Consider the following 14,984-nt stretch of genomic DNA (forward strand, 5'->3'; position numbering starts at 1 on the left):
GCTTGGAGATCATGACGAAGACCTGGGGAAAAAAAGTGAAAAATAAAAATAAAATGGATTTTTTCCATTTCGGATTTTTTCTTCCTTTTCTTTTATTTTAATTTTGGGGGAGATTCGTACCGTGCCGGTCACGTGAACCGCGAGTGCTCATCGGGGGGAAAGAATTTTCTTTTCAAGCTGTGGTCGGTTTTCTTTTTCTTTTTCTTTTTTTTTTTCGAAAGAAAATCGGATTCATTGCTCGAAAAAAGATACGTGAGAAGTAGATGGATTTTCATGGGCGAAGCGGAGCAAAGCACGTAATACGACAAAACAAGGCCAAATCCAGAAAATAAGGGAGATCAACGGAGCGCCGGCAAGGTTAAGAATACGATGAATTATTTAGGTGTTGTTGGTTGGAATTAGACCTGTCAAAATGGGTCATAAATCCATTTCTTAATCCATAAATCAGTAAATGGGTCATAAATGCGTTAGTTATATTCACTAAATTGGTCATAAATGAGTATATGGGCATTAAATTGGTCGTAAATGGATCATAAATGGATTTACAACTTATTTAAACTCAATCCATCCATCGCTCAATATCGCACTCATTCATTCCACACTCTTGTCTCAGTTTGGGTACGAGTTTTTCTACATCGAGTTAAATATGGAAGTGTTTTAGCAATACGGGTTGAGTCGGCTATGAGTTGGTTATGGGTTAGATCGGATATGGGCCATTAGATTTTCATTACATGAAAATGGGTCAAAACGAGTTAAATGGATCTATTTGGATCAAACAATTTTCGACCCGACACGACCCCACTCGTTTGACAGGTCTGGTTGGAACATAGGATCTCTAACACATATGCCACAAAAAGAGTTAAATATGGAAGTGTTTTAGCAATACGGGTTGAGTCGGCTATGAGTTAGGTATGGATTGGATCGGATATGGGTCATTAGATTTTCATTACATGAAAATGGGTCAAAACGAGTTAAATGGATCTATTTGGATCAAACAATTTTCGACCCGACACGACCCCACTCGTTTGACAGGTCTGGTTGGAACATAGGATCTCTAACACATATGCCACAAAAATAAAACATAATACATTGAAAAAAATCTAACCCAAATGCCACGAGACCGAGTTGAAGTGGGATTAGGCACAAATAATTAAGAAGGGGGTTGCATGGGTTGTTATAGGAGACGTGGGAACTTTTTCGAGCTGCTAATCGGTATAGGCTTTTTCACTTCTTGTGCTTTGTTCAGTTTAAATCTTGCTGCGTACGCGCTTTCGATCTTCTCCGGAATGCTTTTCATGAATCCCAAGGCTTCAAGACGACTACGACGCATCAATGTGAATTCGATATGAATCGATAAAGAGTTGGATCTTCTTTTCCAAAAGTGTGGACAATTGTCCACTTCGTCTGTAGCAAGTAATTCCAGAACTTCTTGCTTTACCGTACGTCTCCCTGTACACTCTGGATCCTTGTGTTATGTAGCCTAACGCCCTCAAGTTTGGTCACCATATGTAAGGTCCATTCAAGCTTATTGACTTATCCATGTCCTCTAGACCGTTCATCTTCTATTGATATATCATATTTCTTTCTCGGTCGCGTGTCCTTTGGTCTGTTCTCACCATTCTTACGGTCAATATGTTCCACTTTTATTGACTTATCTACCATTCGCAAGCTCCGATCAGTCATCAACACATTGCACGTCCGATAGCTTGTTCTCCTTCTGCAGAGCAAAGAGGTCGTTCTTCACTGACGAAAACGTCTTGCTGTAAACATTGTCTGTTTATGGTAGCATATATGTAGCGTAGCACCTCAAATGTTGCAAACTGGCCGGGGGCCTTTAGTTAGCAGTGCCTCGGTTCCTAAGATCTTCCCCATATCCTAAGTTTGGAAAGTCTACTGGAATCAAAAGATCGCCAACTTAACTACCATGCTAAAGTTTCAACCAATCTGTTCATAATACTTAGGTTTAAGGGCACGTAGAGGCTTAGGCATTAATGAGAAAGTCAATTATCTAAGTGCACATGTTAAGGAAACTGATATACAAAAACTAGAGATCTTAGGTCCGAGAGTTTGGTTACCTGTGGGACGGATTAGCATCACACGATGCCCTTTCGTGCACTGCAACCCTAGATTTTGGTTGAGTCCTTAAATATTCATTCATTAATTTTCTAAGCATGCATGAATTTTATTTTTTTTTAAATCTTGAAATGTTGCCGAACACTTGCTCAATGTCAATACCAATTGGCGAGGCTGTTTGCTTATGTGCAGTGGCATGACCCTGATTTTGTGTGAAAGTGAGTATCTAAATATTAATTGATATTCAAAGTTCAATCATGAGATACGAAAATAACATGACATAAAAATGATCACATGCATTAAAACATGACAAATCGGATACAATTTATAAGATTATGAAATGACATAACATGATTATAATCACATGCAGCGGGATTTGATAAATTAGATGCGAGACATAACGATGAAGTTGCATGGCAACAATCACATGCATCATGACACGATAACTTAGATATAAGACATGACATAGTAATAATCACATGCAATATGATATGACAAATCAGATACAAGGCATAACAATGAAATGATATTGTAATAATCACATGTGGCATGACATAGCAAATTAGATGTAAGACAATAATAATCACATATAACATGACATAGAAAATCTTATGTAAGGCATGACAATGATGTGATGTGCAGACTATACTAAGTGAGGAGTTATTTTTTGCCTAACGATTTTACTTGAATGCACTATTTCCTTTCGGCCGCGTCGAAACAAAATCTCCCAATATCATTTCAGTATCAAAAACATGAAATGAATAATCACGTGCATGGGCCTTAGTTCATGGGTTCGAATCAGGATAGCTATTGAGTTTTAACTTCTTGTCTCGTTATCACAGCATATCTTTGACTTGAATCCAATCCATTCGGTACATGACCTATGGGTTGGCTTTCAAATAAATGGGTGTTCGAATGCAGCACTTCAATATGTCCAAAACTTTATATTCACTCCAAACTGCATAATTCATAAATTAGTAACAACAACATCATCCATTCTATTGTGTTCCTTCACAGCCAACATCATAACACCTAATTTCAGATCTAAATAGTCGTTATGATGGCCTATTAACATGCATAATTGCAAGCGACATTTCGGCAGCACAATGATAAATCATACAATTTGAGATTTTATTTCGGCATTACAACAGCCTAACAGCATGCATTTTTATTCAAAATGGGCGGCATAGGGACGTGTTCTAAATTCTATTATTCTAAACAAACGTCACGTGTCCTAGCATGGGTTTCCATTGGAATTGAAAGTAAGGGAGTTGGAGACTTATCTCGAAAGCGCAAGAGTTTTCAGTACCAACACCGACGGAATAACATGCAAAAACAAGATAAATATGAGAATCGAACTCGATTTGTGAGAATTACAAGAGTAAAAGGGCAAGGAAGAGACTCATCATCTCTGAAAATGGGGATGGGAGGGGTATTTATATGCGTTATTAGCCCTCTCAAGAAAAAGCACGAACTCATTGAGTTGAGGCTTGCTCTTTCTGAGCTTATATAACCTCCATCCCATGTTTGATGTCAGATTCACATGAATTTTGCTTCATTGGAATGCTTGTGTCGAGAGCTTTCCAATGAGTCCAATATTTTTAGGTGAAATCACACAAGATTTCAACCCATATCGAGATATAAGACTCGGATCTACGAACCGAGCATCGTTTCAATGAATTATCAATTTCAAAAATCTTTATTAACCTTCATTAGGATCTGGAAAGTTTCATTTGATTCTGAAACCTGTAAGTGCCGTTTTGCGTTTTGAGACCGGCCTTTTTTAGGTATATGAAGATTTGATGACAAATTTGTGGTGTCAACTGTACGAGATCATGCCGTCGGAGGCACAATGTCGAGGGTGATTTAATCAAGATTGAGCGACCGCGAAGATTCTAAGTTTTGCTTATTTTCTATGATTGACTGCGGATTATCTGTGGATATATTCACCACACACTTCCCAGGTTCTTGATCTTCAGTGCGCTGATTACCTTAGCTAAGCACAGGAAGAAGCCAACCAGATTTTGCAGTGAAGATCCTGCCTCGTTTGATGGAACCACCGGTACTGATGTTTGAGAATAGCTGTTCCTTTTCCTTTATTAAGTTCTGTTGCAAGAAGGAAGAATGAAACTCAAACGAAGCGGACAAAGTTACATATGCACTAGGCCGCAAGATTGCGGCGAATATGCCTCAGCAGCACCGGGATGACCATCTCCGGCGAGCTCAGCTGCGGTAGGTGGCCGCCCAACGGCATGACCTCGACGGTCGACTTGCCCCCCAGATGCCGGTGCATGTACTCGGACACTCCCACCGGCACGGCCAAGTCCGCCGCGCTCTGAATTATGTGGCAGGGCACGGTGACCAGGCCGAGGTAAGGCCTCATGTCGATGTGGAAGACGGTCCGCGCGATGCACAGTGCTATGTCGGGCCTCATGTTGAACAGGGTCCGGCTGAACTCCTGGACGTGCACCGTGTCCATGTCGCCGCCAATGGCCAACGGCGCGAAGCCGGAGCACCACGCCTTGTAGTTCTCCCGCATTGCCTCAAAGAGTTGGTCGAGGTCCTCTTGCTCAAAGCCGCCATAGTACTCCGGATCATTCAAGTACCTAGAGATAAACACATCCATGTGATCAATTCACCTATGTTTGCTTCCATAAGAAAACCAAGTATCTATATACACTTTTCAATTTGAGGACGGACATTTCTTTGAAGGGTCATATTCCCCTTCATCCCTGCTTGGAAGAAACTTTCCCCAACCAATTGTCTGATTGGTAAGCCATAAACATGGACATCGATCGCATTATTTTTAGCTAAGTTTGTCTGTGCATGATATTCACAACTTGTAATCAACTAATTAGATGTATACTAGTTTTTCAACAATTTTAAAATTTAAAGAAATTCTAAAACTTTTGCTATGATTTAACTTTGATTGCTAAGCCACAAATGTTTAAATTTATGATAACTTGCAATATGTAAACAAAATTTGTCAAATAGTAAATTGATATATTAAAACTTCTAAACTTCTCTCTTATCTAATTTCTTTCTTCCTAAAGAATCTCAATTTCAACTTATAACAAATTATTTTGGTTCTCATTTTCTATTAAACGGGTTTGCTTCGAATGATATGACCTATATTTCAGAAATAAAACTAAATTGAATACAAACGTGCATGTTTCAAATAAGATGCAAATTTTTATTCTTTTGCTACACTGTTTAAATTTAGATTGTTCACATGATAAAATAAGTTATTGTTGAAATTATTTTGATTTGACTTTTATTTGAATGGATAAAAAATGCATTTATTCGCGTAACAAACAAAAAGTTATACTTCAAATTCTCAGTATAATTCATCTAATACAATAAATTTATCTCGTGGCATATATTTCAGATCAAATGGATAAATCATATATTTAAAGACGGGGAAAATTAGACTGAATCCACCTAAACTTTGGGACGGCACATGTTCGTTCGCAAACTTTCAACTATTATATATTACTCTCAAAACTTTCATTTTGTTACAATTATTAACTCTGATATTTTTCTATTAGCATGCGCCGTGTGATGTGCAAGAATGACCCTGAATATAGACCACGTGGCAATTACAAAGGTTGAGTGACGTGCCATGTGACGTGCACCCGAATAAACATTCTCTCGATTATGGCTTTAATTATACATACTGAATCCTGAAAACTCAAACCATACAGAAGAGAATGCAGAAGAGATAGGATGTGCAAGTTAAGAAGAAAGAGGACTTGAATGTGGTTATACTAAGCATAGATAGGTATGATCAAGTCTATCTGATCTGACACTATGGGAGGCTTACAAACAAAAGGGAGAGAGGGACAATTCCCCTCTAATCCTTCCCTTGAGCTCTTTACGTGGAACTTACATATATCTTGTCCTTTACCCTCTCTCCCTTATGCCTTGAAATCACCGGCTTGCAAATTGACCGGAAGGCCGGGTTATATTAAAATTTCACGTAGTTTTAAGATTATATCGAAAGATTTAGAACTAAAACGACATTTATATAATAGGTTCAGGACTGTGAATGATTTTCTTCATTTTTACTGCACAAATTTAGTATGACTATCCCTCTCAGAGAGAGAGAGAGAGAGAGGATGGGGAGGAAGTAAACCTATCTTCAAACCTATCTGACGATAAAATCGTAAGACTAAACTCTCAGAAAATGAGGGACAAAAGTGAAAGATGAACACACAGCCCAGCGCGTCCATAGGGAAAGTCTCGGCAGACAGACAGAACTCCTCTCCATTCTACAATCTCTATTTTCTTCCTGTTTTGTTTAGTGAACTGAGTCTTCAAACAAATCAAGTATGTTTCCTAACACTAATTACCTAAATTTGTCATGCACAGAGAAAGTTTCCGGGCTCACCTCGGCGAGGCGGCAAGCATGACGATCTTGGAGAAGAGGTCGGGGCGGGAGATGGCGGCGAGGGCGCCGACCATGGCCGAGAGGGAGTGGCCGACAAAGATGCATGGCTGGACTATCCCCAGCTCCTCCAGGATCGCGAGCAGGTCGTATGCGAAGCCCTCAAGGGACGAGTACCGCTCGAAGTCGAAGTAGTCCGGGTTGGTGGTCCCTGCCCCCATGTTGTCGTACAGCACGACCCTGTACGAACCGACCAGGTGGGGCACGAGGTGCTTCCACACCGACTGGTCCGTCCCGAACCCGTGCGCGAGGACTATGGTCTCGTCCCCAGACCCCAGGACCCGGACGTTGTGCGCCTGTTCCACGATCCCCATGAGATTTGATCGCTCCTTCTTTGGCCGTTCACGCGAGGAGGCAGTTTTGGATGGCTAAGGAGAGAGACCTGCGTCACAGTATAGCTATTTCGGGTTTTTGTGTTTAAATGGTTTCTGAATTGCCGATTTGATGGTGCTCTTCAGAATACACACGTGTCTCTGTCTCGAGGACGTAAATTAGATATATAAAATTTATGGAACCCCGCATAGAAAAAGACAATATCTACCGTGAGGGTTGACTATCGACAATGTTAGGTTGCCATTTCTTGTTTCTTTTGACCCGGTAATCTGTGATGGAAATAATGTAAATGTACAGAATAATGATAAGAGATTAGACGACCGCTACGAGCTACCCAATATTCGAGAGATCCTTTACCCGAACTTGCTCACTTTTTGGAGCGTAGGAGTTGTCGAATTGACTGGGTGTCTAGAACAGACTCCTTTTAGGGAAGGCTTTGAAGAAAACCGTGTTTGTGGGCATAACATTGAAATCCAAGGAAAAGTTTGAGTTTATTTTGATGTCGCATGCGGAAGAGAGGGCATTGTGTAAATTATGTATATTTCTTTGTGTAAAATAGTAGAGCGTGAGCCTATTTATAAGTTTTATTAGATGACTATATTAATTAACAAAATAATCATGATATTAATTGAATCAATCATGAATATGCACAATCAAGAGATATATATTCACAATCCTGAGAGAATAAAAGAATCAAGGGAAATACCCTAATCCTCTTTAACATTGCCCTCAAACTCAAATGGCTTGGAAGTAGACTAGAGTTCGAAAAAACATCTGAAAAAAGGCCTGGGTTGGATTGTTGTTGCGGTTTGTTGTGCTCTAGAGAGAACCGGCTAACGTTGACATGGTTGCTTATGTGGCAGTTGCATGTTGTCGCGGCTACTGCGCAAACTACGTGGCATGAAGCTATCGTCATGGCAAGAGGTTGTCATGGTTACTATGCAGGCTACGAGACAACTAAATAGGCTAACGTGGTTGCTAGCATCGCCATTAGACAAGACGATCAATATTGCGGGATTCACGTTGAGAGGGAGATATTGGTAGTAATGACAAAAGAGATGACATGAGATGCGAGGTATGCTCCGGGTGTGCGCACTTGGTATGTGCACCAAGGTGTGCACTTGGGTGTGTACCAAGTGTGATGTGTGCCGGGTGCACTCAAAATTTCCTCAAAATTGCCTCTCTTTGACACTGCGAGATGTTGTAGGATTACTTTTAAAAAGCTTGAACTATTAAATAAAGGCATTATTTAATATTTAAATATTCTAACACTCTTCCTCATGTATAAGACCAATTTTGGCCTAATACTAAGCATAGTAATACATAATAAAGGAGGCAGATACGAGGCCTAGAAAAATTTAAACTCATGACATCATATTCTGATACCACGAAAGGAATAATGCGGAAGAGAGTAGCACTATGTAAATTATGTGTATTTCTCTATACCATAGTGAAGTACATGAGCCCATTTATAAGTTCTATTGGATAATTATCTAAGTTAACAATGTAATCATAATATCAACTATAATCAATCAGGGACATGCACAATTAAGAGAGATATATGTAAAATTAAGAAAAATATCCTAATTATCTTTAACAATAAGAATAACTGATCTAAAAATCGGTAAACAATGAATTATGAGTGGTTTGGAAACCTATTCCTTGACTATGGACATCCCTAACATTTCTCATTTTTGTGTGAAGTGTATTGGCAGATTCCTCAGTAACTATTTTCTTGGAGGGATCGTTTCAAAGCATATATTCAATCACAAAGTAACTTGCGTACGTCAAATCTGATAATATAATTGAATCTATGTCAAAGGGAGCTTCGACAGTAATGAACTTTAATTGGTGTTACCAGTATATATTGCACTTATACGTGAGTATCAGACAGGGGTTTGATGTCGATTATCATCGCCATTTTATCAAGGTACCCACGGCGGGATTTGTATTTAGGTCGATTGGAGAGTGATCAATTGAGAAAAGCGAAATGAAAAATCAACTTCGAATTAAAGAAAATGCACATGAAATTTTGCAGGATAAAGTTTAACCACATTTAACAATGAAGGGGCGACGGCCACCACCGACCCTTATATTTTCATTGTGATGCTATGGAATGTTGTAACTTATATTTTTGGGATAAGTGCACTAGGGGCCTGTTTGGCAACTGGCCAAATAGTGAAAATTTCTGTTCTTTTGTTCCCAGAATTAGTTTTGGAACAGAAATCTGTTTGTTAAATTTTTTAATTCTGGGCACAAATTCTTGCAAATTTGTGCCCAGAATCAGTTTTGGAGCAGAATTAAGAATAAAAAAATAGCTTCTTGATTCTCGGAACAAAAATGAGAATCAATTTTTTTTTCTTCTTCTTTTTCTTGGTTTTTAATGTAGCTTCTAATGTCCAGCGCGAGGGCCACCCTCACCGTATCTGGCGAGATTAAAATATTTTAATAAAAAAATGTTATTAATAATAAAATATTTTACCGGCCATGAACAAAAAAAAAATTATTTTATCAGCCATGGCCAGCGACTAGGCCATAAAAAAATTATTAATAAAAAAATATTTTATCGGCCTAGGAGGGCGACCAGGCCATGGCAAAAAAAAAGGAAAAAAATATTTTAATAAAAAATATTATTAATAAAAAAATTGTTAATAAAAAAAATATTTTACTGGCCAGGCAAAAAAAATAAAAAATATTTTTTCAATAAAAATATTTTTTTTATTAATAATATTTTTTAAAAAATATTTATAAAACAATATTTTACCGGCCATGGCCAAAAAAAAGAAAAAATATTATTAATAAAAAAAAATTTACAGGCCATGGCCAAAAATAATAAAAAAATTATTTTTTAATAAAAGTATTATTAATAAAAAAAATATTTTACCGGTCATGGCCAAAAAAAAGAAAAAAATATTATTAATAAAAAAAATTTACCGACCACGGCCAAAAATAATAACAAAATTATTTTTAAATAAAACTATTATTAATAAAGAAATTTTTTACTGGCCATGGCCAAAAAAAATAAAAAATTTATTTTTAATAAAAGTATTATTAATTAAAAAATATTTTACCGGCCATGGCCAAGAAGGAGGAGAAGAAAAAAAGAAAAGAAAGAAATATTAAAATATTTAAAATATTATTAATAAAAAGAAATTTTATGCCGTTACAAAACACATTTATGTTCTTTTACTATTTCGGGAATAGAAATTTTGACCATTACCAAACGCCTTCAACGCCGAATCGTTCAAGGCACGAGAATAAAAAGAATCATTTCGACTGGAATGCTTCAGGGCACCAAATGGTTGCGCATGCGTGACCTAGAAGTCCTACAACTTGTCAGGAAAGTGCAATTGAGTCCTAAAACTTTCAAAAAATGCGATCAAGTCCTAAAACTTGTCACGAAAGTACAATCAAGTCCTAAAACTTTCAAAAAGTGTAATCAAGTCCTAAATTTTATCATGAAGGTGTAATCAAGTCCTAAAACTTTCAAAAAGTGTAACTAATAGAAGGACTTGATTGAACTAATTTGACAAGTTTTAGGACTTGTTTGCACTTTCGTGATAAGTTTTAGGACTTGTTTGCACTTTTTGAAAGTTTTAGAACTCAATTGCACTTTCCTGACAAGTTTTAAAACTTAATTGCACATTATGAAAGTTTTAGGACTCAATTTCATTTTCGTGACAAGTTTTAGGACTTTGAATGCACTTATCCCTATATTTTTTGTAGCAAACGCTTCAAAATTGTCGAATTCTAATGCTGCGCAATGCTGCTTCCTATAAGAGTCCGTAAGCTACTGCGGTTTTGGTAGTGCTGTAACTCGAAGGTACTTCACATATACCTCATAAAAACGGCAGCACTCCTTTTCATAGTTAAAACTGCTGCAAAGAAGCCGTACCAAACGATACCTAATTAGAATTTGAAGAGCTCGACAAATGTCGAGTCAAATCGTTATAATACTTGATTCGGCTCTATTCTAGTATTTTGAAGGACCAAATCTGAAAGATTAGGTATTTAATGCATGTACTCGTTACATCCGAACTATAAAATCAGGTACGATTCATTGAATTTAAGAGTCTGCATGGATTGGCCGCCAATGCATCAGTTGCACGATTACTTGATTAGAATAGTTGTTCCAAAAATTGGTCAATCATGGCTTGAACTTGGTCTACCATGACCAGAGTAGAAACATGACTTAAAGTTTGGATGCTGGTCTCAAGGTTCTATTACGATTGATTGAGGACCGACGTTTTTAAAAAAGCCCCAATCAAGTCTCAAGCTCACCATTAGCGGAATTCAATTTAGGGGTCGAAAATCCGGCAGGGCTCCCATGTTGAATTTTTAATTCATTTGCCAAGTTCGGTTTCCGACACTCGAATCCCACTGACAATGAGTCCAAGACTTGATGCGACGAATTTAAAACTTGAGTCCTTGATTGACCAAAATAAAACCTTAATTCCTCCAATGACCAACGGCCAAAACCTAAGTCTTATTCCGCACTCCTTCCGCAATGACATCAATGCAGCATCGCCAAATACTTCGAACCGCGATTTCACGGTACTTGTCCTCATCAATTTGGAGCGAAAAGCATGAGTCATGTGATGTAGATCGATTCATTTCATCCAGCAATTAAATGTTCAGGGACAAGGATGCAAAATTGCAACTTACCTTATCAAACCCTCGTGAACTCTCTCTCCTTTTCCTTTACCACTTGTGAGTGGAAGCCTAACACGTTAAAGGCAGCATTAGTGAAGGGAAGCAGCTGGAAAGGTGGGTGACCAACCGAACAAGTGTTCAAGTTTCAAGAGAGCAGCTGCATGGAAAAATCACTTGGACACATGGACAAGTTTCAAGAAACCCGTATAGGACCAACGGGTCGGTTGGGGATCAGAGTGAACGCCCCTGACAAACGCGGATTCATTCAGTGTCAAAGTCCACAAAAGCGACATCGAACTTCCAACCAAGTTCGTTCCCCCTATCCTAATATTGAGGTGAATTCGGGGCGGTCCACCTTAATGGGCCGATCCAGCCCGGTCCCGGGCCCGAATCGACTCCAAATTGTAAAGCCCGGCGGATCAATTGGGCCGGAATCCCTACTTGGGCTTGATCTTCACCAGAGCACTCCCCATCAACCAGATTAAGAGAAGATCATGTTTGTTTCAGGATTAACCATGGTTTTGCATTTAACAGTAATTGAGGTGAATTCCGGGCAGTCCACTTTAATGGGCTGATCTGGACCGGGCCTGGGCCAGAATCGACTCCGAAACGTAAAGCCCAGTGCATCAATTGGGCCGGAATCCCTACTTGGGCTTGATCTTCGCCGGAGCACTCCCCATCAATCAGATTAATAGAAGATCGTGTTTGTTTCAGGGTTAACCATACTTTGCATTTAACAGTTTCGAAAGTAACCTTTAATGTGGATTGTGTACTTAGATTGTCTCAACGCCCCTTGAGGGTAAACCCTTTGTTAGCATCTATAACTTTGTGCTTTGTGCTGATTATTGTATTAGAGTACGCAAAGACTGGTATAGGCATAGTCGTATGCCAAGGTTGCATGTAATTATTGTACTGTCATGTCATTTCGTCATTGGGTTTGCTACCTCTTGTTATGTATGACTATTGACATGTCATTTCGCCATCGTGTTTTGAATATGATTGGTCGTATCATATTGTATGTGATTGTTGCCATGTCGTATCATATTGCATGTGATTTAGCTATTACATTGGTTGCTTTAGGTTTTGTAATAGCTATTGCTTTCTTGGTTTGACATCATAATAGCAAAAGAATATAGACAAGCAAATTCCTTTTTTCTCCAATATTAATTATTTCATAATTATGTCACTCACCAGATTATGAATAATCTACAATTATATACATAGCATAGATGATATTTGATTATTGTGTTAAGCCTAATGTTATAAATTATGAAATTTTCTACAGTAATACATAAGATTCAACTACATAAGTGGGGATCGTACCTATTGTATAATTACCATTAATTTAAGAAGCGGACAACTTGTACCTCAATAAAAAGACACAATGAAACTTTACCATTCCTCAAGCTATGTCGTATACATATACATATATGAGAAAAGTACCGCAATTTTAATTTATCAATCTTCGTTATTGAATGAGAAACAAGGGTTAAAAGGAACGACCAATGTAGCAACCCCTTTGGGCAACACAGTAAGGGTCGACATTCATTATAAAACGTTAATTGAGTCATAATTATTCAATCCACCCGTAAGTATAAGAATCTGTCATTACAGTACCAACGAAGTGCTAAAGGTCTAGAAATCTATCATCGGCACAAAAATCATGGACTATTGCAGTTAGCAGGTGTAAACATGTGATCTTCTAGATATTAACTGATTAGTCTCGCACCACTAATCTGCCACCACATGTTGTATTTTAATTTTCTAATGATAACTATATCGTCTGTAAGTTTTTTACTATGCTTCTTAGATTATTTTACTAATAGTTATCATTAGTAATAATAACATATTCTAGATCACTCATGTAAGTAGCCTTCGTCTATAATCCATATTAGAGAGAAAAAAGAAAGAGAGGAACACCATGGAAGAACAATGGTTATTGCAATCTTGTCCATTGCAAGCGCCCCGCCGCACCTCTTTTTCAACCACCACCGGCACCGTCTCCTCCCATCACCCATTGCGCCAGTATTGCCGCCTCCCCAATCTCTCTCTCTCTCTCTCTCTCAACGCGCTAGTTGGCGGCTCAATCGAACCCCACAAGGGTCAAAGGCCTCCGATTTGATGGTGGTTGTGTGACACAAAAGACTGATGTGATGGTGGTTTGGGCAGCGGGTGGTGTCTTCGATGGATGGAGACAAGCCGCTTACGACGGATGTGTATGGAGAGAGAGAGAGAGAGAGAGAGAGAGAGAATGAATGAATGAATGAATGAATGGGTTAGGGTTTTGTTAGGTGCTGTGATGATTTCTCATAAGACGTGAGGATACCTTTGATTTCTCTCTACGTCTCCATCCTCACTATCGTGCCTTCGACAACTACTGTACTCTTTACGTTGTTGCCACAGGTGAAAGTATCATCCTCTGTCTCTATACCGCGCAACGGCCTCCCAATAGTGTCGCCTCCACATTTCTCTCTCTGCTTTGAGAACGGAACTCCACCACACACTACACAGTACACAAAGAGAGAAAGCATGGCCAAAAGGTGCAACGGAACTCCCAACAGTGTCGCCTCAACGTCAAGAAGGCGACAAAGATGGCTCGCTAAAGTCTCCATTGGTGGTGGTGGCAGCTGAAAACGCGACGCTACCGGGGCAGCTCCCTTCCGACTATAATGCGTTCTCTACCTCAATGGACTGAGAAAGCATGGCCAAAAGGTGCTTTCATGTAAGAGCACGCTAGGTGGTGATCTAAGACGTGAATTTCTATCAACTAGCCTGAGATGAAAGTCAGTTAGGCCCCTTGCCCTGGTATGGTGTGACTCATTCCCCTAGTGCCCCCTTTTATGTAATGTCAGGTCCAGTCCCTTTGGAAAAACTCTTCAATTGAAGCACAGATTTTCAATTTCTTTCTCTTTATGAGCGATAACCGTTCGTGGCCTTTGCTTGTGAACTTCGACAGTCTATCTTCTTCTTTCATGAGTTCTCCCCTTCGCGGTTTTTCTACCATTCAGTCTTGTAGTAGTCTTTACTTTGATGTGTAAATAACCTAGCTTAGGGCAAAATTCCTTCTTTCAAGACTCAGTTTAAACCCATCCTGAAGTTGTGTTCATTTTTCATTTCTTATCTATCTCGAGTGTTGGAAGTGGTGTGGTGGAGCAAGGTCTTTCTTTTCGTTGTTGACAAATTGACTTGACTTCGCAAAAAAGGCCTCATCTCTAGAAGTCCGGCTCGCGAGGCATCCCTCTCGCATTGGAGTTCAAACTGAAAATTACCAAAAAAGTCATAAACCTATTATAATTATATCAATTCAGTTTTAAACTTTTTTTTGACCAATTCAGTCCTAAACCTTTTGCAATTGTGCCAATTTAATTCATCCTGCCACTTTTGACCGGCTGGCGCTGACGTGGACGCAGGCTGGCTGACGTGGCATTATTTTAATATATTTTATTTTCGAATTTTTTTTCCTTTCTCTTTTTTTTTT

General features: G+C 38.8%; 1 protein-coding gene across 1 annotated transcript; it reads right to left on the bottom strand.

Moving 5' to 3' along the window:
* Positions 1-4,142: 4,142 nt before the first annotated feature.
* On the bottom strand, positions 4,143-6,960 carry LOC130135621 (probable esterase KAI2). Its single transcript, XM_056305221.1, has 2 exons — positions 6,464-6,960; positions 4,143-4,679 (listed from the first exon to the last, which is right to left on the bottom strand). Exons 1-2 carry the CDS (start codon positions 6,832-6,834, stop codon positions 4,235-4,237), a joined length of 816 nt encoding a protein of 271 aa, XP_056161196.1. The 5' UTR covers positions 6,835-6,960; the 3' UTR covers positions 4,143-4,234.
* Between the last annotated feature and the right edge of the window lie 8,024 nt (positions 6,961-14,984).

This window comes from Syzygium oleosum, unplaced genomic scaffold (genome assembly GCF_021117445.2).
Source record: "Syzygium oleosum isolate NSW1041296 unplaced genomic scaffold, Sole_v2.1 Sole_v2.35, whole genome shotgun sequence".
Taxonomy (NCBI): Eukaryota; Viridiplantae; Streptophyta; class Magnoliopsida; order Myrtales; family Myrtaceae; genus Syzygium; species Syzygium oleosum.